This window comes from Lepisma saccharinum, chromosome 3, assembly GCF_977018435.1.
Source record: "Lepisma saccharinum chromosome 3, izLepSacc3.1, whole genome shotgun sequence".
Lineage (NCBI taxonomy): Eukaryota > Metazoa > Arthropoda > Insecta > Zygentoma > Lepismatidae > Lepisma > Lepisma saccharinum.
Window position 1 is genome coordinate 41,843,052 of NC_139231.1, and position 27,557 is coordinate 41,870,608.

The following is a 27,557-nucleotide window of genomic DNA, read 5'->3' on the forward strand; positions in this document are numbered from 1 at the left end:
CCTCTCGAATAAATGCAATGATGAGGATAATGCAAAACACAAAAAAACTAAAAACTGAAATTTGTTTTGAAAAGTAAGTGTGAACATTTTGTTCACATGTTCACTTGTTCTGTTAAACTACACCAGGCATTGTGGTTTCAGGTAGAAGTCTGAGGTGCGATGTACTGTACTCATCTATTCCTTGAGTTTGCTCTGACAAGAAGCAGAGTTCTGTGGTAGGGTGGATAGCATAACGTGCTGCAAAGCCCGGGGTCTTAGGTTCAGATCCTGGATATGGCATGGATGATTTATTGGATTTGTATCTACCCACCATTAATCTTCATTGCTGCGATTGATTAACTTTGAGATTTAGAAAAACAAGTAACAAAAATACAAATATAACTATTATGACGAGTAACTCTAGCTGACCCAATGCATAGGAACTTCATTTGCTTACCTTTCATGTAGCCCAGCTCTTCTTTCTTCAGTTTCTCATATAAGTCAGGATAATCATTCATGATATCTCTTCTGTCTTCATCATCGTCCAAGTCCTCTTCAGATATCCATTTGTCAAAGTCAATCTAAAAAAAAAAAAAATAACTCAATATGAGTTATCATCACGCAAGGTGCCTCCTCTACTTTAATTTCTTATTACTAGAAACTAATGTGCCTGGAGTTTTGTACTCTGGCATTTACAAAACCCAAAAGTGTAATGAATTTGTTTAAAATAAACCAGGCATTTTTCTTTACTCTTGGAAATGTCATCTGTTTAACAGGGCCACCATTGGAGTGGATTGCAATGCGAAGTTGCTGTTAAGGCATTTAAAAGAAACAGCTATGAAGTCACCAAACGTAATTGTTTAAATTTTCTTCCTGATACATTACTCACCCTTTATCTCTAACAATTTACAATATGTAAAGCTTGATTATTTTGCACACCAGAACAACCAGGGTACTTATAGAAATCAAAATTGTTGTAATCTTAAATACCAATGTAAACGACATGCAAAATGTAAATTTTATAAAAAAAAATTAAAAAAATGATTACACAATAAATGGGAAAACAGAAATTCTGAGGAAATGACGTCCTGGTTTATTGTTTAAATGCACCAGGACATAAGCACATACCACTGAATGTATGCGGGAGGGGTTCCCCATATTATTTAATACTTCCTGCGGGGCCAGTACAAAAGCAAGTCAACCATACACCACTGAGGGGTCAAAAATCAACATGTGCATAAAAATTCGCACAATTTTTATTGAGATATTGCAACATGTCTTGGTTGATCTCAGTGGCGAGCTGTGTGAGTATAAAGGTGTGTGGTCACTTGCCAGACATAATACCAAACACATGGAGGTGACTGTGGATTGCAATATGCAAGGCATGCCATTATCGTGTTTGTAATGTTTGTCTAATTAAAACCGGCATCTCTTTTGTTTAATTTAAAAACACCAATTTTATTAAAACTCCCTACATGGGTAATAAGCCTTTGCAGGCCAAGGCCTACCTACCACATGGCTTTTATTATTTTCTATTGCTTTTCCACCTATAAAGACAAATGATGCTTAGATGAAACTGACAGAGAGACACTCACTAAGGGAAAGCCAGTGCGCAGGTCAGTACACGTGGCTTTTTATTAGTGATAGATGGTCAATTATCAAGTCCATCATGAAGGTATTTGCTTCTTTAGACCAAATAATAAGAAAGAAAGAAAGAAAGGAAAAAAAAAAAAGAAAAAAGAAGTGGTTACCAATAACTCTCAAAGTTTGTTTTAAGTCCACTTTATGCACAGATCGGCTCATCGGGACTGGACCTACAGCTTTAGTTGGGATCAAACCCAATATGACGTATGAGTCATAGCTCTATGACTGGAATCCTTATTGTTTGGTTAACGTTGTTGTGAAGTTTCAAAGAGATTGAATAATTTATAAGGGAGATGAAATTATTTTTCCAAGACAATGCAGCCCCCCCTAGTTTGAGGGGCTATAAAAGTGAAACCAGTCAAGTTTGAGACAAAAAAAAAATTATGTGGTTTCTCACCTCCACGGAAGTATTAAATGTGCCAAGTTTCATCAAAATCTGAGAGCATGGGTTCCAAAATCTCATTTTTTCATGGAATGACCCAGACCTCATTTAAGTATATTAATTTGTTTGAAAATAGCGAGCGATCCATGAACCTAAAAGTCAGTTTTGTGAATGTTAACTGTGGTTTGTAAAATACACAACAGATGGTGCTAAAATGCAGACCGTAATAGCATTCTATATATAATTTAATTCATGGGAAAGCCACTATGTGTCTCATCCCATCCGGTACAGAAAAATACATAAGTTTACATAACATTTTCGAATGTCAGTTAAAATGTTATGATGTTTATCTGAATTGTTGATCGCAAAGGGTATTGTTGAATTTTACAACTCTAACTCTATTGTTGACATGCACTCGAGTTGATTGAAAGTTCTGAGGTTTCCCGCAGGAGAGTTCATGCTAATGAACAACTTGTCATATCATAGAGGAACAGTAGGTTCCACATTTTGTGGCATTAATATAAAAAAGCATTCATAAAGATATGGTAGTAGATATATTGTAACTTAGTTTTAAAAGAATTAGGTAAATGCTGTGTGGGATAAAATGAATCATTCCTAAACATACTTTGTGGTAAACTTTTGAAACAGTCTCGCATCAATGTTAGTTTCTGAGGCAAAAGATGAAGAACTGTGTGAATGGAACGCGTGAGACGTGTATCTGAGGACAACGAAAGAAAAGAGTGAGACGGTAGATTGGTGAATGCAGGAAAATGTTTTTTAGCGGTCGTTTGTGGGAATTCCTGTCTTTCTCAAACTTTGTGATCTGAAAAAGGAAGGCTCGGAGGTACGGGACTGCATGGAAATCCTGTTGAGATGGTCCATATATTTAATTCCCGATGAGGAGAAGATCAACTCTTACATGCTTGTGTCTTTCCGCACCCACCAGGGGCGTCGCCACTGGGTGGGCTCTAGCCCACCTTAAAATAGTCTCAGCCTACTCAAACAGAATAAATACATGATATATATTATTTTGATAACTCAAAACAACAAACTGGTAAAGAATTATATGAGGTATTATATTATTGTAAAGCACACAAAGCAGCCTTAACAATTGACTAACATAAATCAGTTTAATTTAAAAAATGAAGAACCTTTCTCCATGTCAGTTGGTCTCCTTTCATTAACTTGCGAAATATAAACATGTAAAGATAATGTCATTGTTCTGCAGTTTGGAGATGCCGCAATGCTTTTAGTCAATCGATTTCCATTCTTGACGATTTGGTAAATCAGCGCACTTTTGTGATCGTCTGTGTGGAGATGAAATTTTAGTTAGTCTGGTGTAGTGCAAGCAGATCAAGAGGGCTTAACATGTTTGGTATTCGAGTTAGTATATCCGATTATTTTAGACAAGATAATAAAAAAGTCTAAACTTGATAATGCCATCCATAAAAATCATTCTGATGCCAGTGTATGCAAATTTGAAGGATTTTCACCAGTTGAAGTTGAAAGTGATTCAGAAGACACAATCAAAGGGGACATAAACTCCAAATGAACTTCCACAACAGCCTGTATTAACCATTTCCCTCAGAAAACATTTGGTAAGATGAAGAGAAGTTTCCAGGCTGAATGGTACAAGTCTTCTAAATGGTTGGAATACAGCGTTTAAGCTGATTCAACCTTTTGTTTCCCATGTAGATTCTTTGAAATCTAAAACATGGGATAGTCACAGTCACAAAATTGGCTTTCATAACTAGAAATGAGCTCTGGACAAAAATTCTGGTATTCGAAAACATGACAACAGTCAAGCTCATAAAATTGCTCAGATATCATGGGAGTCCTACATTAAAATGAAAGAACAAGGTAAAGAAGTGTCAGTTTGTCGTCTAGTAAGTGAAGCGCATGCGGCTCAAGTAAAAGAAAACAGAATATAAGATATCGTTCGTGTGTAAGAACCTGAGTGTGATTTTGCATGCAACAATGAATGCGATAATAATTCAACAGTGAACGCACCATAATTGTAGTTACTCGCTTCATTAAATCTGGCATTTAGTGCCCAGATATTTACTGGTCTACACACCGTTCACTAAAGATAGAATCTTCAATTTATTTCTTGTAAATTCTCAATGCAATTATGATTGTTCTACTTCACAATGTGTGAGGTTAATATTTCAGCATAACTTTTGGAAGACATAATATGGTAGTAAATATATCACTGTTCTTCATACGTCGCAAAGAGTAGACATTCAAAGAATATGTTAATTTCTTAAAATAATGATTTGAAAATGTTGCTTTCTGAATATTGATTTAATAATATTCAGTTCTTTCATATTATTCAGTGCAGTACTTTAATATTTTTAACGTGGGTACATGTTTACTCTTGAATTTTAAATATTTGCTACAAATGTAAGTGGCACGTTAATCTGGTTCAAGCGTAATTATCTCCAGAATGTACACCTGAAAACAGAGATAGAATCTGTAAGCATGTTCTTTAACTGTTGATGTTACTAATTACTTTTCTTTCTTCTGCCCAAAATACTTGAGTAGACGCAACTTACTGAACGAGTTCTATAGTGGCAACTGTACTGTCAGATATTATGTTCAACGTAATCAGCTAGTAGTAACAAACAGAAACCATAAATATAGTGTTATGATTTCAGTCACTTAAGTATATTTCCCAAAGTGCCATATTGCAAATGTGTGGTAACTAATTGACATAACCCTTTGCATGGCATTGAATAATGTGGGACTGCACTAAACATCCATTCAAGGAAATTGAGCTATATGAACTCATACCTTTTTTCTATTTTGCATTGATATCAGTTTAAGTATGTAACTGTGCTAATTCACTCTCTTGGGAGGTAAGAAAGAAAGAGGGGATTTTTTATTCCATTCCAATACTGTATATGTTTGAATTACTCTTCTGGAATATAAGGGTGCGGCAGAAATAGTTAGACGATGTTTTTTTGCAAAATTATTACTTTAATGAACTTTTATTAAAAAAACATATATATGCCAAAAATTTACATACAAAAGCATTACATATGGTAATTACTTCATGAAAATTATTTCACTGAGGTGAGCACCATGGGTAGTCAAACAGATCTCTGCACGTCGCCTCAGCGCACTCACAGCTCATTGCACCATGTTGAGCGGGGTTTGTTGGATTGCAAGTTGAATTGAGTCACGCAAATCCTGTAATGTTGCAGGTTTATTTGCATACACTACTTGCTTCAAGTAACCCCATAGGAAGAAGTCACATGTCGATAGATCCGGCGAGCGTGCAGGCCAAGGAACATTGCCGCGACGAGAGATAACTCTTCCAGGAAACATCCTCCCAAGAATGTTGATTGAAGCACTTGCTGTGTGTGACGTGGCTCCGTCTTGTTGAAACCACACCCGTGTAAGGCGAGGCCCTCTCAGTTCTGGGAGAACGAAGTTTTCGAGCATGGCCACATATCGAGCGCACGTGACAGTTACAGTGTCACCATCCTCGTTCTCGAAAAAGTATGGTCCAATAATTCCATCAAAAGAGACACCACACCATACTGTTACTTTAGGGCTATGAAGGGGCACTTCATGCAGCAACCTTGGATTTTTGTTTGCCCAGTGACGGCAATTATGCTTATTCACACAACCATTAATGTGGAAATGAGGCTCGTTTGACATGATTAACCTGCGCAGAAAGTTAGGGTTCTCATTAGTCATTTGTAACACCCAATTATAGAAGTGAACGCAATCATTGAAATCTTGAGGGAGTAACTTGTGAATCATCTGAATTTTGAATGGGCATTTCCTATCTGAAATGCCAAGTGACACAGCATGCCTACGAGCTGAACGCCTCGGACTTTGTTCCAATGCCTCTCGAACCATCTCTATGTTTCCTGGTGTCCTCACTGTATGATGACGACCTGGGAATTTCTTTGATGCTGCAGACGCCGAAGCTCGGAAATTCTTCACCCAATTAAGAATAGTTTGTCGTGTCGGTACTTGTCCATTTCTACCAATGTTAAAATGATGCCTGAACTTACGCTGCGTAATTGTTGCAGAGTCTTTGTTCTTCAAAAAACACTCCACAGCAAAAGCGCGATGTTCGTTCGGCCAACACTCCATGTCTACTGACGGAAGGATTACGTAATACAGTAGAGCGTCGATTATCCGAACGTCGGTCAACCGAACGACCGCTTAACCGAACTGTGTACTCGCTCGCACCTGTTACTCTCCCACCCTACCGTCCATCATCCCCCTCACTCCCAAACCAAGTTTCCCACAGTAGTCGCCGCACTGAGCCACCGCTGGCGGAACATTGCTTCTAATGGGGCCTTCATAAGGCGCTGCTGACCGGCCAAGCCGCCAGTCGCTGTGTTTCAACAATCAGCACACTTCTGTCGGTTTGGCACTGGCTGTAGAAGTAGCGGCAGTATCAAAGCTGTTCACAGCAACAGCTGCGCCAGCTTAGAATTGAGGTGTGCCGCTCCGCGCAGTTGCCTTTGTACGTTACTTTGTAATACTTAAAGAGATGCCTGTTTTTATGAATAAATTTACTGTACACTACTTCTTTTTGGCAAATAAACATGTACAGTTCGATTATCCGAACAAACCAGTTTTCCGAACACCCATGTCCCCCATTACTTCGGATAATCGATGCTCTACTGTACTTAAAATACGGCGCATGCGCAATGAACATTCGACTAAAACTACATGCATACAAAATGCTTTGAAAAAATTTACAAAACAAAACCAACAATGAACACTTTATTTATCGGGATACGTTTCTATGTTCATTTTACATCGTCTAACTATTTCTGCCGCACCCTTTATATATTGATCCCAAGAGAATTTTGTGGATGTCCTTTCATAAAAATTGCATGTTCAGGGTATTCCTTAAGTATACTTATCAAAATTCAAGGTTCACTATTTGTTACGAATAAATGCCACCATACGGTAGTCACATAAAAATCATTTGTAGTTGAAATTTTGGAAAAGCTTAGTAAATTTTGGGTGGTTAATGATGGGTTCATTTTTGACGAAAACATGAAATGTGAAATAACACACTGTAATGTTAATTTTTCATGTTTCTGAAAGGTGAGAGTTGCATTTTCCCACCATATTTTGTCACGAAATGATGTAAAATGAACTGCAAAATAGACTCTTAAACATGAAATTTTGAGTTTATTTACAGATGCGACATTTTCTGAAGTTTGAATTATCCTGAGAGTTATGCAGTTCACAGAAAATTGATTAATCCTGATGTAAATATGCAGATATACAGATATAAACTTAATACTCTAGTAACTACATAAATGTGCTATTAGAAGGGATATGTTCATTTTGTGTAATAAGTAGGGATGGGACCGATTAATCGGTACTCTATCGGTATCGGCCGATATAGGCATATCTGTGTATCAGTTTATCACTAAAATTACCGATTATTTTACCGATCCGATATATGATAAATATCTTATAATTTAGTGCAAAATTCTGCCATTTTGTTGTAATTTTTATGGACAATCTCGATGCCCTACTTTCTAAAAAAGTAATTGTCTAAATATACAACTTCTTTTGCACTGCAGTCACCTCGAAATACACATTTGTTAAGGAGATCAAGGAACATTTCATGTTCTTCAAGTACCATATCTAATTTTATATCGGATCGGTAGAATATCGGTTATTGGTATCGGTAAATTTTATATTGGTACTTTATCGGTATTGGCCAAAATTTCATATCGGCCCATCCCTAGTAATAAGTGTAGTTTTGAAATCAAATTTAGGTTTACCGTCACAATTCTTACAACCAAAATGTAATTTTATACACCACTTTTGAATCAAAAATTGACTGTTTTTGTACCGAAATTTTGCTTTTTTATTTACCAAAAATGTGTGCCCCTAATGATGGGAACTTTATGTGATGTAAGGGTTTGGACCAAGAACTCTTGATTTAAAGGCAACAACATTACCACTATGTCATTGGTACCATAATGTCACATCAAAAGGAGAGTTGGGTTACAAACAATGAAGTCAGTGGTGGTTTGTAATCATACATTCGCAATTATCTCAAAAACTGCTCGTTTGCAGATGCATGTTTACTGAGACTTTTTTGCTTCTATTATTGTGTACTTTCACCTGTGTCAGTTTGCATTATTACTTTTGAGACACCCTGTATTTGGGGAGACAGTCCGAGTCAAGTGTCTCAGAAATTTAATAATAAAAGTGTTTCTATTTAATAGGTTAATATAATTAAAGGTCGATTCATAATAATATGTACCTTAATTAATTACTACTTAATTTATCCGATGCATATGGAGTATTGTTGTATGTAATCACAGACTAAGAAACGGAGGAAAGACACCATTAATACCTATTTTGTTCTTTGTTTCTTGACTAAAAAATATTGTTATTACATAAATAGTAAAAAGACACTACAAAATCAGAGATAAAACAGCAAATGTTCATCATCTAGCTTACGTGTAGTTAAAATCGCTAAAATATGTGCAAAAAACAACTATTCTGGCAAGGAAATTCATGTCAAAGAAGTAAAAAATTGAATCTTTATTGAATAACAAAAATAATGATGGTACGTTCATTTGATGAAAAGTAAAGTTATTGATAAATATGTTATGTATATTATTGTAAGTAGTGGTGTACATGAATCTTTAGAGCGGTCTCCCCGATGGTGTAGCGGTAACGCTGTCACCTTGTAATCAATAGATCCCGGGTTCGATACTCAATGGAGGCACATAGTGGTTCGGGGTCCCACTTTAAAATGTAGGTCCAGTCCCGATTAGCTTATCTTCCTTAGTACTGTCATTCAAAGCTGTATGTTCCCAATCTAATCTTGGCAGAAATAATGGATTGATTGATTTGCTTTATTTTACCACTTTTGGCTAATTTGCGAAGATGGAGATGAGTTATGTAGTAATGAAATTGATGAACATACATGCCCAGGCCGAGATCCAAACCCGGGACCCCTGGTGTCGTAGTGCGATGTGCTAACCATTCTGCCATGGGGGCTGGCTTTCGGTGGAAATAAATAACCCTCATTGGGTGATCAGTCACATGAAAGACAGAAGGGAAGAGGATGAGAATAAATTGCTGATTCCCTTTCCCCTTTGAACATAGATAAAACAAAGCTAATTTCACAGTAACCTTCATCACTCTTTTCCAAGAACTCCGCAATTACCTGACCTGGCATTAGTGCGGCGGGGGGGTTTAAAAACATCCACCTATCTTACCACCACAAGCTTCAATCAAGAACTGGCAATGAATGGTTTATTTTCCACAGCATTAACTAAGCTTCATGTTCACGTTTGGGATCAGCTTTCACTTACCCATGCCTTTGATCTTGCCATCTGCTTCCCTGGAAGGTGGGAAGTGTTTCTAGGAAAATCTATGGAACTTCCTGTGCTGGTCTCCCAGTCTGTCACAAGGAAGGGTGACCGAACTTTTAAAAAGGACAAATGTTGAGACGAGCTGTTGCCTTTGCCTGCTTTTTTAGTCACTAAAAATCTTTGGTATCGGTAAAAGAAAATCAACCGATACTCACCGATGCCAATACAGCCGGTATCAGCAGTTACCGATACATCAGTATCAGCTCAGCCCTAGGTAAGACAGATTTGAAAATTACATTCTATAAATGGGTCCAAGTAAGTGCTGCTTTCGGACTATCAGCACAATTGTACAAATGCTAATAAGTTTACCAACTCAATATTTTTATAACTGTCCCTCAAGTTGTTCACAATATAAAAGTAATGCATGTAATGGTCGGATTGACCATTACTGGTTTTGGTAATATGTTAATTAATTGCTGGCCAGCTACAAGGTGTAGGGTTAAGTAATATGTTTCCATGAGTGTACTTTTATGTTATTATTGCATGTAAGTGTATATGTTTATTGGATTGTGCTTTGCTGGATGTTAGATTCCTCTGTTTTTTGCCTCCCCGGTTGGGGGAGCTAGGTGTCTTTCAAAAGACCGTTGGCAGTGGAATTTTCCAACGCTACGGGGTCCACGTCCACGGACGTTTACCCTGACTATAAAGAGCCAGTGGGCTTTAGCAAAAAAACAGTGTTTCCCCATTGGTCGACGAAAGAGGATTGTCTCCTCAAGTTTAGTCCACTTATGGTGGCTAAACTGGATATAATACTGCAGCATCTGGTTATGACAGCCCCTGTTGCTGTCCCAAGTCCCCTTTTAGAAAAAGCTTTGAATATGTGGATATTTCCATATTGAATAATTGATGCCCAAAGGAAGGAGTGAAGGCGTAAGGAAACGCATTTGTAATGAACGGAATATCATTTAAGCTGAGGATAGGCCCGTGGAGATAGTTAGGCTAACTCTGTGGTAAGGGAAGTGCCGATGGTTATGCCATAGGTGCGCAATTATATTGATTTAGAGATTTGGTAATTTGGTCTATGCAGACACACATGGAAACGCTCTGTAAAATATGTATATATATAACTACGTATAATAAACCAATATATCCTACGAGAATGTTATGATTTCAAGAACTACGGTACTGTCCATTTAAAAAGTTGTATATTCACTTGCTGTACATGTGTAAACGAACCAGGGACCTAAAATTATAAATTGTTATGTGAAACCCCCCTTTCGTAATTCCAGCGCAAATATAATCTGCTCGCTTGGCACCCAGGGTGAGGTGAAAGGAGAGATTGAGGGATTAAAGCAGGAAGTAGTCAAGAGGGCCGGAAAGAAACGAGGGATAGGGGGGGGGGGGAAGGTGACACTTTCACATATGGGGGCTCTATTGTCCAGGATATATCTTGTTGTATAAAATGTCGTCAGGTCTAGAGGTTTGAAAGATAGACGGACTGACGGACGGATAGATTTTTTAATTTTTACAACGAAGATCGTACAGAAGTGAATGTTATTACGCAGTGGAAAAAGTAAAGTAGAAAAAATGGCAGTACAAATTGATAAGAGATTTGCTTGGACAGCTATTGGGTAATCAGGATATAAGAAACGAGGGATAGGGGGGCCGAACTTTCACATGCAAAAGATTCACAAAGAATCGTGTACAAGAGCAAATATGATACAGAATTTGACATGAATACTTGATACACAAACTGGCCTGTTTGAGTAAGCACATAAACACAGTTTATATCAGAGAACACAAAATTCTGCAATATAAAATATATAAAATGAAGCATCAACATATGGGAAAGGAACCTCACCTTCAGCCACACAGGCTTCTGTGGTTGAGAAGTCACTCGCGGCCAAAAACCAGTCTTCTTTTTTCTGATTGTAAAATCAACTTCCCTGTCCAATATTCGATACTGACTAGTCTGAAATAAAATTATACAAATTTTATAGAATTTAGTACATCAAATAAACTGTAAACATAGAACAAGACGTATAGGTGTTTTGCCAAGAATATGGAAAGGGGGGTGAACTTTAGGACAAACTGGCAATAAGAATGTAGTAACTCATTAATAAACACAAGTAGTGGTGTATGAGCTTAAAATAGATGATGTTAAAGTAAATCTTGATGTTAGCATGTGAGTAGTATCTGTGCAGACTTATAAGCTGATGATAATCATATTTGATTTCAATGTTTTAAGTTAAAAAAATAATTGAAAAAATGTAAATATTTCACTGTATGAACATAGAATGAGTAAAAAAAATATATAGATAAGATGATTTAAAAGATGTTACAACAGGACAAAATAGAACAGAAGGAAAAGAATAGAGAATTGTACACTATTTGGACTTGTTTGCACTGGGTCACTCTACAACCCTGACAGTAGTAGCTCGTGAGCTGCATATGGGTATTTTAAGCAAAAGTTTAGCTGCTTGATGTGCTATAGTTTGCAATCAAATATTAATGTTCCAACACTTAAAAGATATTTGAAAAAATTAAATTTGTATACAGTTCAAGTATGGGCACTGGTTTGATGCTGTACTTGTCATTAGCCCCCTCCCATTTTATTGTTTGATTGGTGTTATCCATCCATGGTCTGCAAGTGATGCACAATTTCTACTCATCGATTCATTTTTTGATGGAGGTCTGCACTGCTCTCCAATCTTTTTCCCCATCCCTCATTTATTTTACACTGTTTTCCTCCACTTTTGGCTAATTGTGAGGATGAAGATGCAATTTACAAAGTGAAACTTGCAAAGCAACACCCATGTCCAGGCCAGAACTCAAACCAGGGGTTTTCAGTGACAAGATTGTTCTTGGTGACTGGGTTCTGTAGGAAAAAATGATCACATAAGGATCACAGAAATATCTTCATATGTCATATTGCAGCACTGACAGACAGGAAAAATATCATATAAAAGCATAGGACTTCTGCCAATTTCATATATATGTACTTGACCAGAATCCGGACACTTGTAAATCATATTGCTAAAACAATGGATTCTAACGTAACACGAATGAAACACATAATTACACTGATCAACATGGGTTTAGATGTCTCAGAGATGACTGTTGTCTCTGAAATATTTAAGCATGCCGATTCCAAAAATGAAATGCACTTTTACCCGTCAGAAAACTTTTTGTTCAGAAGACTGCCTTAATTTCACAATAATAAGTGTAGTTTCATTATTTCCCAAATAGAGGGCCCTGTTTAGATGGTGGAAAAATATTAATTTTCTACAATACAAATGCTCCAATTTTGAACTATAAATGAATAAAAATGTGTCAACATTTAATCTACCTTCCACATTTACGTGATATCTTGGCATAAAAACTGTATGGACTTTGGTTACGTAAGTTTTATTTTTGAAATCTTGCATAAAAATTTCCTTCATAAAATATCCAAAACTCAATGTTATAATATGTAGGTTGATTGAACTTTGTGACGTGGGGGCAAATCCTGACAGCAGAAAATTATGACGTGATGGCTAAAAATGGATGTCATTTCCGTGATCAGCATTCAAAATATTTCCAGAATCAAATATTGGTTTAGAAAAAACTTAAAACTTCTCTTCCATAAATTTCATTTCTTGAATAAGCAATAAATGTAGTGGCGAATATGAGAATTTTGATCGTGAAATTATGAAAAATCTTGACCTGAATGATCAGCATTCAAAATACTTTCAGAATCACCTATTGAGTGGAAACATCTGAATTTTTTTTTTTTTTTCAAAATGCAAGACCATGTTTATCAGCATTATCTGTCAGGGAGTCAATTTCCTCAACATAGTCATCTTCATAAGCCTGGCTTATAAGAACCTTAATTTGTATCAGTGATTGCATAACCACTTGTATAGGGAAAGAATCAAAATACAGTGGACTCTTTTTAATTCAAACACCAAGGGGCTACGAAAAAAAAAAAAGAATTATTCAAAATTTGAATTAACCAGAATATAATAATAAAAAAACACTGTATTAAACATAAAACTGAATTAATATGCAAACAGTACACCTTACATTACAACTGCTATGTATTATCCAAATCTCCATCCAGGAACAGTACACTTATTGGAATATTCATATAACGTGATTGTTTTTCATTCCTCTTTCTACCTGTCTAAGCACTTCAACTTTCTTATCTAATGTTAAGCTACTGTACACACCACGTTTCAACATTGTAACTCCACTAAAACACACAGACAAACTACCCCTTCTGTCCGGCTATCCGCTCCCCTCTCAACTTGTTTCTGAGAGGGTGAAGGTCACATTCCTACAAACCAAAGCTCTGGGGATTCCTGCTGCCCTCTCTTATCTGCCGTCGGCACATCTGTTAACCATAAAAACAACCTTTTCAAGAAGAAAAGGGGGACGAGTTATCTGTTGGAATTTCTTACGTAGCAACCACTTTGGTCTTTCTTGGAAACATTTATGTTAAATTATTGGAAACCTGACTTCGAAATTATCCAAATTTAACTTTCAAAATTCAAATTAAGTAGTCATTTTTAACATTGTTTTAGATATGGGTTTCAAGGGGAATGTGCTTTTGTTCGAATTATCCTAGTTCGAATTAAAGAGAGTGCACTGTAATAATACTTTTCTGGAACATGATCACATATCATTCATGATGAAAACCAAATTATCTACCCACAATAAAATAAATTTAAAAACGCAACAATGAAGTAGTCAGCTTAAACTCAGTTCACTTACTTCTGGGTCAACAGCTGAGAAGAAATCAAGTGAAAAACTGTAGGTGTGGGGTCCTTTGGCTCCACATCCTTCTGCACAAAAATGCAGTTTCCTATCCTCCAGTGCTATATCAGGACTCTGTAAAATAAAGCAAACACCTCACTTTAGCTGTAATATTAAACATTATATTTTAAAGGCAAAATGTGTACATCTCTCATTTCCAACATGATGTCCCGGAAATTAATTAGGTGATTCAAAAAAGGAAAGGCAAAAGCTATTGAACACATTAAATTCACAAGTAACTGATACGCATACAAAACTTTTCCACATAGTGCACATACAGGACGATGTTCTTGTCATATCCGGGCCTCCCCGATGGCGCAGTGGTAGCGTCGTTGACTTGTGATCAAACCAGGTTCGATACCTGGTCGAGGTATCCCACTTTAAACTATAGGTCCTGTCCCGATTAGACTTAAAGTGAATAAAGTTGACTTAAAACACCAACTCAATCAATCAAATCTTGTCGTATCCTTTAACTAACTTCTGCATTCCTACAGAAAAAAAACCCACTGCCTCTACAGATTTTTCCACTCTGTGCATTATCTTGTGTTCTCCAGTTTGTAATGATAAGACCCATGTGTCATCATTGATGGATGACATTTCTCTCCACACCCACTGCATGAATTAAGCTCTTTGCTTTGATTGGGGGGGGGGTGCCCACTCAGTGGCCTATCTGTTATTGTATTTTGAGAGGTAAGTATTTATGTGTATGCAAATTCGTATATGTTGCTAAACTAAACTATTGCCTTCTGGTTCCAAGTACCTTACAACATTGGTTCTAACCTAGGTCATTAAATCTTACGATAATGTTTAAATATAATTATGAAGAAGTATATTTACATTCTAAGGAATCCCAAACTCTCACACAAAAAAAGCTATCAACTAACACCGAAAACTTAACCAAATTCCTATTGCAAAGTTCAAACTTAATGTTCAATACATGTAAAAATATAAGCACTATGCCATGAAAACTTAAGTGGAAAACAACCTGCTGGAATGTGATCAACTCTGTAGTCTTGGCTTGGTGAGGTTGGTCAACTGCAGAATGGTGTCTACAAGGCTGAATACTTTTCATCAAGGAAAAATTTGATGGCTGGGACCATTAATCGACACAAATGAATTTTCAATTGTTTGTTACACAGTCAAGAAATGTATGCTACATGCTTTCAATTTTGAGGGGGATAAAGACATCCCTGGCAGAAATAAATATAATTTTCCTTTGCCGGGGATAATTTCTTTTGTGGGTTGAAAGTCCCTGGCATCCCCCCCCCCCCCCCCCCCCCGTTAATTCGCACAGTGTCAACACCCTATGATTCTCTAAGAAACTAGGTCGCAAGCTCCTGTTCCTTGTGTTTCTCACCATTATTTGAACAGAACAGTAGGCTGTTAGGAACTTGTCTTGTGCAAATGCAGATCCACAGCCAACATCCAAACGTGCAGCCAGGTTGGACACCCAACCTATTATCAAGCTGAATGGACTGACATCTACTGGCAACTTCTGTAACTATCAACTTGCAACTCTTCATATTTCTGTCATAAATATACCAAATATATTTTACAAGGAAAGGAGTTCACAACCTAGAAGTGTGTGTATTGATAAAAGCATATTATTCCCACCCCAGATGAGAAATCAGACCTAATATAATTGGGTAAAACAAAATATAAATTCTTGCATCGACAACTGAAACTTAAACACAATTGCATAATCCTTACCTTCACTTCTTTGAGATCAACTTTTAGAGAGATGGTGCATTCAGTCTGTGCCCAATACACAAATGGACTCAGCATGGTGCTTTTACAATAACTGAAAGAAAAAGAAAACTCAATTATGATAAGGAATAACCATCACTAGAGGTAACAATGTTTCTTGTAAGAATAACTTCTAATACTCCACTACTGTTTGTACTTTTCTTATTTCGCAATGCCTTTCCCCATTGTGTTGTGTATATATATAGTATATATACGATACCAAGCGTATATGAAATCAAACCCCAGAACACTGAATGTGTTGTAATAATGACTAGGGATGGCCACATCCGGATCCTAAAATTTTTCGGATCTGGATCCGGATCCGTTTTGAAATCCCACATGCGCTTCTTTGGAAAGTAAGAATGTGTTTATAACACATTGTTACCTGCTAATATACATATATATATATAATATACATACATACACACATATATATAGTGTGTACGTGCGGGCGCGATTTGTAATTAATTTATACACTTACAATGGAGGTCTAAGTCTCCCCCTCCGATTTCCATGAAACTTGGCAGGTGTATGGAGGGGCCAAAGGAAGAAATACGTGTTTTTGTGTTTCAGCTTAAAACAACTGTTTTAGGGGGCAAAAACCCCTCAAAAGTCAAAATGAAGACAAATTGACGCGGGGATATGACCCCTGTGTGCCACTCCGATTCCCATGAAATTTGGCAGGTGTATGGAGGGGCCCAAAGGAAGAAGTACGTGTTTTTGTGTTTCAGCTAAAAAACGGTTTTAGGGGGAACCCCCCTCAAATGTCAAGATGAGGAGAAATTGAAGTGGGGATCCGACCCCGAAACCACGTAAATATGGCATAGGAAGAAACGGGGGGCATAAGGGCCCTCTATACACCTGCCAAATGTCATTGAAATCGGAGGGGAACACAGGGGTCAGATGATCCCCACGTCAATTTGTCCTCATATTGACATTTGAGGCGGGTTTTGCCCCCTAAAACATTTTTTTAGCCGAAACAAAAAAAACACGTATTTCTTCCTTTGGGGCCCTCTATACACCTGCGAAGTTTCATGAAAATCGGAGGGGGACACAGGGGTCAGATCCTTACTTCAATTTGTCCTCATCTTGACATTTGAGGGGAGGTTGCCCCCTAGAACCGATTTTTAGCAGAATCAAAAAAACATGTATTTCTTCCTTTGGGGCCCTCTATAAATCTGCCAAGTTTCATGGAAATCGGAGGGGGACACAGGGGTGAAATGCCCACTTAAATTTGTCCTCATCTTGACATTTGAGGGGGGTTGCCCCCTAAAACAGTTTTTTAGCCGAAACAGAAAAACACGTATTTCTTCCTTTGGGCCCGTTTATACACACACCTGCCGAGTTTCATGGAAATCGGAGGGGAACACAGGGGTCAAATGCCCACTTAAATTTGTCCTCATCTTGACATTTGAGAGGGGTTTTACCCCCTAAAACAGTTTTCTAGCCGAAGTAAAAAAAACGTATTTCTTCCTTTGGGCCCGTTTATACACACACCTGCAAAGTTTTATGGAAATCGGAGGGGAACACAGGGGTCAGATCCTCACTTCAATTTGTCCTCATCTTGACATTTGAGTGGGCTTTGCCGCGTAAAACCGTTTTTTTAGCTGAAACAAAAAAAAACACGTATTTCTTCCTTGGGGCCCCACTATACACCTGCCAAGTTTCATGGAAATAGGAGGGGGACACTTAGATAACCTCCCTTGTTAGTCTTACACTTTGTAATTATATAACACTGCATATATTATAATGTTTTATTTTAATTTGTAAAACTGTAACTGTAGAAAAATTGTATAATTTTTGTATAACATTTCTATCTTGTTCTATGTGTTAAAGGTTTCATATTGGAATGGAATGTCTCACATTTATGTGTGTTTCCATTTCCAATACATTCGAATGAATACATATTCGTTTCAATGGCATTTACAAAATCACCTCTGACATTTTATGTTAACAAGTAAGATTATTTTTGTGCACGAGTGTGTTCGCCGATGCGTAGCAAAGTAATTTAGGAACAACACTTGAAAAAAATTATTGTAGGACTAACTAATGAAAAATTTCTTTGTAATCGAAGATCATAATACCTTTTAAGGTGTGGTAATATTATAATGGGATTGAGATACGAAACTCTTGGATCCGGAACTTACGGATCCGGATCCAGATCCGAAACTCTCGGATCCGAATCCGGAATTTTCGGATCCGTATCCAGATCCGTAACTTTTGGATCCGGATTTTTCGGATCCGTTTGGCCATCCCTAATAATGACCACAGAATCCTCATGAATCATAATTGCCCAATACCATTTCTCTAGCTGTCTACTTAATATTGATAAACTACCATCGTGAAATAATGTTTATAATCATTATTTAGTGGACGTTTTAACACTGCCAGTAATGACAATTGATAAGTGTAGAAATGAGTGTCTAAAAGTAACAAAGTATTTGTAAGGCAATTACAAGTAACTTACCTTTTTGAATAATGGTTACCTGAACTCACTTCCATTTCTTCGGGTAACGAGTAATGAAATTTATATAGTGTTCTCACTAGGATAACAAATTCAGGAGTCACTTGATGTCTGTAGTTTAGTTTCTGGGTGCCAGTAATATTCCATCTAGTGTCAGGAAACTCTTTCCATTGTTAACTTTTAAAATTTTACATCGCATTTCTACCTCCCTGTATTAATCATGACAATTACAATGAATGAATAATTGACTTGGTCAGTAATCTTCGCTACATGGCTTGAAATACATTTTACATTATTCCAGAGCAAAAAACGGAAAATTTATTTAGGTATATCTTGGTTTAAACAGTCCAAATAGAACAGTGTGACTACTGACACTAACACACCCTTAAAACCTAACTAACAGTAATGTTGTTCCTTCTGAAGAGGGAATGTTTCCATTGAATAACACTAACAAAAATCAAGTGATGTCAATGGATTATTGTGCATCAAAGGTTAAATTCTGGATGTAAATATGCACAAAAGCCTACTAGTGTAAGTGTTGTTAATTTTTCTTTTGGTCACATAATTCCTTCAAGTATAAGGATTTACTTACCTCTATCTTTTCATATTTAAGCAAACATTTTCACATTGTTTTCAGTTACAGAAAAGAAAGTAGTTATTTCTTACTGAAGCTGACTTCTTGAACAAGAATATGCACTTCATTTTCTAAAACTGGCTCTTAATTTGAAGTTACAGCATAATTCAAGTTACCCATAAGCAATGCATTGGCTCTTATTTTCAAGATAAGCCTAATTCATAGTATATAACAATTAATCATAAGCAATGTGGACACAACTTGATAAATACATCAAGGGTTCCCACAGAAGAGGGCCAGGGGGCATATATACGAGGGCTATTGTTTTTCAACCTCTGATGGAGCCACCAGGTGGCCCGTGAAGCGCTAGAAAGTGGAGCATCACACAGCATGATTGGCATCCCCCCTGCCACTACCACCACCACCACTGCCACTGCCAAGGCTAACGCTTCAGTCGAAGCTGAGCGATGGGCAAATAGAGATGTCTGCTACAATCGACTCTCCCACCAAGTGCGAGGTGCGTAGTGTCATACAATTTCTACAGGCAGAGGGTCACAATGCAGCGGAAATTCACTGACAAATGAGGCGTGTGTACTAGGGATGGCCAAACGGATCCAGATCCAAAAGTTCCGGATCTGGATCTGAGAGTTTCGTATCTCAATCCCATTATAATATTACCACACCTTAAAAGGTATTATGATCTTCGATTACAAAGAAATTTTTCATTAGTTAGTCCTACAAGAATTTCTTTCTAGTGTTGTTCATAAAATACTTTGCTACGCATTGGCTAACACACTCGTGCACAAAAATAAATTTACTTGTTTAACATAAAATGTCAGAGGTGATTTTGTAAATGCCATTGAAACGAATATGTATTCATTCGAATGTATTGGAAATGAAAACACACATAAATGTGAGACCTTCCATTCCAGGATGAAACCTTTAACTCATATAACAAGATAGAAATGTTATACAAAAATTATACAATTGTTCTACAGTTACAGTTTTACAAATTAAAATAGAACATTATAATATATGCAGTGTTATATAATTACAAAGTGTAAGACTAACAAGGGAGGTTATCTAAGTGCCCCCTCCGATTTCCACGAAACTTGGCAGGCGTATAGTCGGGCACAAAGGAAGAAATACGTGTTTTTTTATTTCAGCTAAAAAACGGTTTTAGGGGGCAAAACCACCTCAAATGTCAAGATGAGGACAAATTGAAGTGAGGATCTGACACCTGTGTCAATCCGATTTAAATGATACTTGGCAGGTGTGTGTATAAACGGGCCCAAATGAAAAAAATACGTGCTTTTTTTGTTTCGGCTAAAAAACTGTTTTAGGGGGCAAACCCCCCTCAAATGTCAATATGAGGACAAATTTAAGTGGGCATTTGACTTATGTGTCCCCTCCGATTTCCATGAAACTTGGCAGGTGTATAGCGGGGCCCAATGGAAGAAATACGTGTTTTTTGTTTCAGCTAAAAAACGGTTTTAGGGGGCAAAACCCCCTCAAATGTCAAGATGAGGACAAATTGAAGTGAGGATCTGACCCCTGTGTCCCCCTCCGATTTCCATGATACTTGGCAGGTGTGTGTATAAACGGGCCCAAATGAAAAAAATATGTGTTCTTTTTGTTTCGGATAAAAAACTGTTTTAGGGGGCAAAAACCCCCTCAAATGTCAAGATGATGACAAATTGAAGTGAGGATCTGAACCCTGTGTCTCCCTCCGATTTCCATGATACTTGGCAGGTGTGTGTGTAAACGGGCACAAATGAAAAAAATACGTGTTCTTTTTGTTTCGGTTAAAAAACTGTTTTAGGGTGCAAAACTCCCTCAAATGTCAATATGAGGACAAATTTAATTGGCATTTGACTTAAGTGTCCCCCTCCGATTTCCAAGAAACTTGGCAGGTGTATAGTGGGGCCCAAAGGAAGAAATACGTGTTTTTTTTTTGTTTCAGCTAAAATACGGTTTTACATGACAAAACCCACTCAATTGTCAAGGTCAGGACAAATTGAAGTGGGGATCTGACCCCTGTGTCCCCCTCCGATTTCCATGAAACTTGGCAGGTGTGTGTATAAAGGGGCCCAAATGAAGAAATACGTGTTTTTTTTGTTTCGGCTAAATATCTGTTCCAGGGGGCAACCTCCCCTAAAATGTCAAGATGAGGACAAATTGAAGTGGGGATCTGACCCCTGTGTTCCCCTCCGATTTCCATGAAACGTGGCAGGTGTATAGAGGGGCCTAAAGGAAGAAAGTTTTTTTTGTTTCGGCTAAAAAAACTGTTTTATGGGGCAAAACCCGCCTCAAATGTCAAGATGAGGACAAATTGACGTGGGGATCATCTGACCCATGTGTCCCCTTCCGATTCCCATGAAATTTGACAGGTGTATAGAGAGGCCCTATGCCTCCTGTTTGTTCCTATGCCATATTTACGTGGTTTCGGGGTCATATCCCCACTTCAATTTCTCTTCATCTTGACAGTTGAGGGGGGGGGGGCTCTATACACCTGCCAAGTTTCATGGAAATCAGAGGGGGAGACTTAGACCTCCCTTGTAAGTGTATTAATTAATTACAAATAGCGCACGCGCACAAACACACTATATATATATATATACGAGGCGCATCCAGAAAGTAAGTTTCCCTATTTTATTTTAAAAAAAACAACACAGTTTCAAGAAACCATTTATTGGCAAGAGGTACAGCAAAGGTTCAGCTATTTTTCAACATAGCAACCACCAGAATTGAGACACTTGTCGTATCGTGGTATCAACTTTTGGATCCCACTGTCGTAGAACTCTGCCGCCTGTGAATGGAACCAGCGTGTGACAGACGTCTTCAGCTCTTCGTCGTTGCCAAAACGCTCACCGGAGGACAGGAATTTCTTGAGGTGCAAGAAAACGTGAAAATCGCTGGGAGCCAGATCAGGACTGTAAGGTGGATGATCAAACAACTCCCAGACAAATTCAGTCAAAACAGCTGCTGTGCGCCGAGCCGTATGTGGACGAGCACAACACCTGCAGTAAGCATGCCACGCCTCTTGTTTTGAATGGCACGTCGCAATTTCCTTAGTGTTTCACAGTAATTGTCAGCGTTCACCGTTTCACCTCTGGGGAGGAAGTCAATGAGCAAAATGCCCTTCCTGTCCCAAAACACGGTGCACATCACTTTCTGTACCGACAGCGTCTGTTTGAATTTCTTCTTGACCGGAGATCCACTATGCTGCCAATGCATTGACTGCTGCTTGGTTTCCGGGGTGAAGTGCGAAATCCACGTCTCATCGCCCGTGACGATCCTGTCGAGGAAATCATCGCCGTCATCATGGTACCGTTGCAGGAATGTCAGTGCTGCTCCTGAACGTTTCATTTTGTGTTCGGGTGTCAGGTTTTTCGGCACCCACCTGGCACACAATTTTTTGAACAGCAGGCGCTGCGTGACAATCTCATGCAACACGGATTGCGATATCTGCGGAAAAATGCTACTCAACTTCGTAATCGTGAAGCAATGGTTCTCTACGATGCGCTGCCGCACCAGCTCGACCAGATCATCAGTGATGAGGGACGGACGCCCACTGCACTCTTTATCATGGACACTCTGACGACCTTCCGAAAACTGCCGACACCAGCGACGCACCATCTGCTTACTCATAATGTTCGGCCCATAGACCTCACAGAGCTGACGATGAATGTCAATTGGCGCAATGCTTTGTGCATTCAGGAACTTTATCACCGACCGAACCTCGCATGCGGCGGGAGAAGGAATACGAGCTTCCATTTCGGACCACTGCTGCCTCGCTACTGGCATGCGGCGGGAGAAGGAATACGAGCTTCCACTTCGGACCACTGCTGCCTCTCTACTGGCGCCGGGCGGGATCTGTCCGCCTGGCATATGATTGATACGTCTTAGCTCTGCTGCGCATGCACAATTTACACGGCTCATTATGTTAACTTTCACGGGAAAAAAATAGGGAAACTTACTTTCTGGATGCGCCTCATATATTAGCAGGTAACAATATGTTATAAGCACATTCTTACTTTCCAAAGAAGCGCATGTGGGATTGCAAAATGGATCCGGATCCGAAAATTCTGGATCCGGATCTGAAAATTCCCGGATCAGAAAAATTTTAGGATCCGGAACCAACCGGATCCGGATTTTGGATCTGCCAGGATCCGGATCTGGCCATCCCTAGTGTGTACGGTGAAAACTTTCTGAGTAATGGCATGGTTCGCGAATGGTGCAGGAAATTTCAAAATGGCCGAACGAACTTTCATGATGAACATGGTCAGGAACGGAAGACTGTGGCAAGCTCAGATGAACTTGTGCAGCGTGTGGATCACGTGGTTCGGACGAGGCGTTGGTTCACGATTTCGGAACAGTCTGAAGACTTTCCCTATAGCCCAGACCTGGTGCCAAGTGACTTCCACATACTCCCGGCGATGGGAGGATGTTTCCACACCAATGATGAGCTTTGGGAGACCACACAGACCTGGCTCAACAGACAGGCAGCACCTTTTTTTGCTGAGGGTATTGGAAAGCTGGTGCACCGGTACGATAAATGTCTGAATCTTCTTGGTGATTACGTGAAAAGTAGATTATAAGTGTACGTAACTTTTGTCAATAAACCCATTTCGCTATTCACTGTGGTTTTGATTTCATGCCCTATCGGAGGTTGAAAAAAATAGCCCTCGTACTTGAGCTGAGGTGGGTTGCTTGAATATGTCCACTCTCCCCCTTTCTGTTATGCCAAAATGAGAGCCAATGAAACTTTCTTAATGCCACTACTGTGTTCAGCATCCCCAGATTAGTGAAGATTGGGTGCTTTCATTTCTGTAACAAAATGTGTATAGAACAGTGTAATTTAATAAAAATGAATGATCATTAGATGTCAAATAGATGAAAGAACAAACAAGTTGCAGCCAGAGCTTGGACCCAGAATCATCGGGAGGGTGACTTTTTAGTTAGGCACATAACATTCTTGTTGATATTTTAAGTCCACTTTATGCATAGTTAGACTAATTGGGACTGGACCTACACTTTAAAGTGGGAGCCAAACCACTGTGCAATGTACCTTCACTGGGTGGACCCATTGATTACAAGGCAATGACAATACCATAACACCATCGGGGAGGCCTCAAGCCTTGTATGGAATTTGGCCAGTAGTCATTGTCTGAAACAACCAAAGACCAAGAATGGCTGCTTACTGGAAGTATGGATGCTTGATATGATCCATATTTTTGTGACGTCACAACTTTAAAATATGTCATTGATATATTATTTTGTGAAAAAAAAACGTTAAGTTTTGTGTTATTATATGTAAATTGCATCTTGTTTATAATGTATATATTTATTATATTTTATGTTCTATGAATAATTTAATGTATCTTTATATTTGAGAAAGTGCACTATGTGAATTTCTATTACTTGTGTAGATGTCAATTTTGTTGGTAGCAATTTTATCTACTGCAGTAATGTGGTTTTATTTCTCTGTGCTGTGAAGTATTGTCATTGCCTAACACTACCCCTGTACCTTAAAATAAGTCTGTGTACTTCAATGAGTCTCATCGTTCACCGCTGAGCATTATTCAGTTATTATTAAAGAAAATAAAACTTTGTTAATACCAAATATAATAATACGCTTAAACGTATCATGCTTGCGTAAGAAACTTTTCAAATCATTATTTCTCCAGTAAATGATACATAATTAGACCTCGGCTTTTTAGGTTCTAAAACATTAAATTAGGCTCGAAAAATCCTGGAGTAGGTTCCAAAAAACTTAAAATGGTACAAAATTCCTGAAAAATACTGCTTAGATACAATCATAAAAAAATTGACAAGAATTGTAAAAAAAAATTAATATGTACATCCATATGTATAACAATAAAATAGTAATTTCTAACAAAATTTTAATTTCTTTACTTCATTTTCAAAATTATGCACAAATTATTGTACAACAATACTTGTGCTGTTAGCAAAAGTTACTTGTTGATTAAAAAATGAATTACTTATAGTTATTGATTTAGTTTATTTTACTTTGCTTTGCTTCTTGTGCCGCTTTTGGCTAATTTGCAAAGATGGGGATGAGTGATGATATGATGAATAGACAATCACAAACACCCAAGCTGGGATTCGAACCTGGGAACCCTGGTTTCGCAACATGATGTGCTAACCACACTGCCACGGGGACTGGAAAAAAAAAGGCATGTATAATTTGCTGCACAATATCTGGGTGGCTACTCACTTGTAATTCCTTGAATTTCTGAAATTGTATATGAATTATTGGCTCCGGGAATTATGTGTGAATTTTTGTAAAACATGAAAAAATGTAGAATCAGATGTTTTCTCTATTCTAGTTTTTCCCTCCGTAGACGTGAAAAATTGCAACTTTTATTAATCCAAATCTCATTAAATTTATACATATCTATAAATGTTTATCTTAGTTTAGCTTTATTTTTATCATGGAAGAAGAAATCAGCATGGAAAATAAAACAGAATTTTCTCAATCCGTTTACTTTGTTAGTGTCTTTTCCAGAACAATATTTCTGACAGACAGAAGATTATTGCAAAATAAGATACCTTGAATTTGATTAGGTAAATTCTGGGGTGAATTGGAATCACACAGGCACTTTATATTGTTAATATATTTGCATGTGTGGGTGGTGAGAGTCGATCATACGTAAGGTTGGAATAGAGAAACATCTGCTTCTACCCTTGACTTTTTGGAAACTTTGCCTTTTAAATTGGGAATTATACTTGAATTTTACCATGGTCCTAGTGATCACCCTGAATCCCAGTCAAATTCTGCCTTTAGTCTGCGAGGATCATCTTATATGCTGAAAATGATCTTTCAACAGAAACATAGTCAGTGGTGTAAATTTAAATGCTGCTACGTTACTTTGCAAGGCACGAATGTCACAAAAGGACCGAATTGACGCTCAAGTAAGACCACATGCATTAAAAGTTTGCACTTTGGACTGTGCAAGCAGCAGAGGCGATTGGGTGCCAAAACTGGGAAGGGGGCAAGGACAGTTTACTTTCTCTTAGTAGCTTAGCATTGAGAGTCCATAGTGCAGGGGCAAAAAGTAGAGGGGAACTTCCCCCTTTAATCGCCACCAATGTGTGCAGGTAACAGTGGCGTCAGATGTTTTGTTTAGAGCTTTGAAAAACAGCATAGACTTGGAGGGAGGGAAATTGACAGAAAACATGTTTCAAACACACCAGTCATTGAACTGTTTCGTCACCGAACCGAGTAATTACTTCTGCGAGATATAAAAATTATGTAAAACCTAAAAAATACTACATATACCAGGTGTATAAGCTTAAATCTGCTGTTTGCTCATAGATGGCATTAGTGAGAGTATGAAGCTACCATGGGCTTTGTATGAGTTGGACATCTGCCAACACGAATCAGTGCACATCGTCAGCACGTGCAGACAACAACAGACAGTGTTCCTGTGGTAAGCATGTCTAGTTTTGTGCCAGAAAAAGAGCATATGCGGGAAGCTCTGCTTTCCTGCTTCCATTTGAAGAAATCGGCTGCCGAATCGCATCGAATGCTTGTGGAGGCCTATGGTGACAGTGCTGTATCAGAAACAATGTGCAGGGATTGGTTTCGTCGGTTCAAAGACTGCAATTTTGACCTGAGCGACAAGAAACGTGAAAATCGGCCCAGGAAGGTTGAGGACCATCAATTGCAGGCTCTTTTGAATGAAGACGATACCCAAACGCAAAAGATGCTTGCCGAGCACTTGGGTGTTACTCAAGCAGCCATTTCCATGCGTCTACGTGCCATGGGAAAGGTTCAAAAGATCGGAAAATGGGTGCCGCATGAATTGACCGATCGGCAGCTGGAGAGACTCCAAAACACATGCTAAATCTTGCTTGCCAGACAAAAAAGAAAGTCTTTCCTGCATCGGATTGTGACTGGCGATGAAAAGTGGATAGATTTCGAGAATCCTAAACGCAAGAAATCGTGTGTTGATCCCGGCCAACCATCAACATGTTCCTCGAGACCAAATCGCTTCGGCCGGAAGACGATGCTGTGTGTTTGGTGGGATCAACAGGGTATCGTCTACTTTGAGCTGTTGAAACCTGGTGAAACTGTCACTGCCCACCGCTACCACCAACAACTGATCAAATTGCACCGTGCTCTGTGTGACAAAAGGCCAGATTATCAACAGACATGACAAGCTGATTTTCCTCCACGACAACGCCCCATCGCACACGTCAAGACTGGTCCACAACTACTTGGAGACATGCAAAGACCTGGCCCCTTCCAACTACCATCTGTTTTCGTCGATGGGCTACGCCCTCGCTGAGCAGCACTTCGATTTGTATGCAGACGTCCGAACATGGCTTGATGAGTGGTTTGCCTTGAAAGAGAAGGACTTTTTTTGGCGTGGTATCCACAAATTGCCCGAGAGGTGGGCAAAATGTGTAGCTCGCGAGGGCAAGTACTTTGAATAAATTTCTTGTTGCTTTCTATGAACAAACCATGTGTTTTTCTGACTACAAAACAGCAGATTTAAGCTTATACATCTGGTAAACATCTAAGAAAAGGTTTAAATTAGGCACATAAACCTAAAATAGGTCCCAACAAGCAAAATAGGTCATTTTAGGCATTATAAAACTTCATTAGTTGTTGCG

The 27,557-nt window shown here is 38.4% G+C and overlaps 1 protein-coding gene across 2 annotated transcripts in view; it reads right to left on the bottom strand.

Moving 5' to 3' along the window:
* Positions 1-27,557, bottom strand: part of Hacd2 (3-hydroxyacyl-CoA dehydratase 2) — a 74,043-nt gene that overhangs the window by 25,774 nt on the left and 20,712 nt on the right. For both annotated transcript variants that reach the window (XM_083119827.1, XM_083119825.1), the window contains exons 2-5: positions 15,838-15,928; positions 14,086-14,202; positions 11,192-11,302; positions 437-560 (exon numbers count right to left, since the gene is read on the bottom strand). In XM_083119827.1, coding sequence (XP_082975953.1) covers positions 437-560; positions 11,192-11,302; positions 14,086-14,202; positions 15,838-15,928 — 443 coding nt within the window. The remainder of the gene's footprint in view (positions 1-436; positions 561-11,191; positions 11,303-14,085; positions 14,203-15,837; positions 15,929-27,557) is intronic.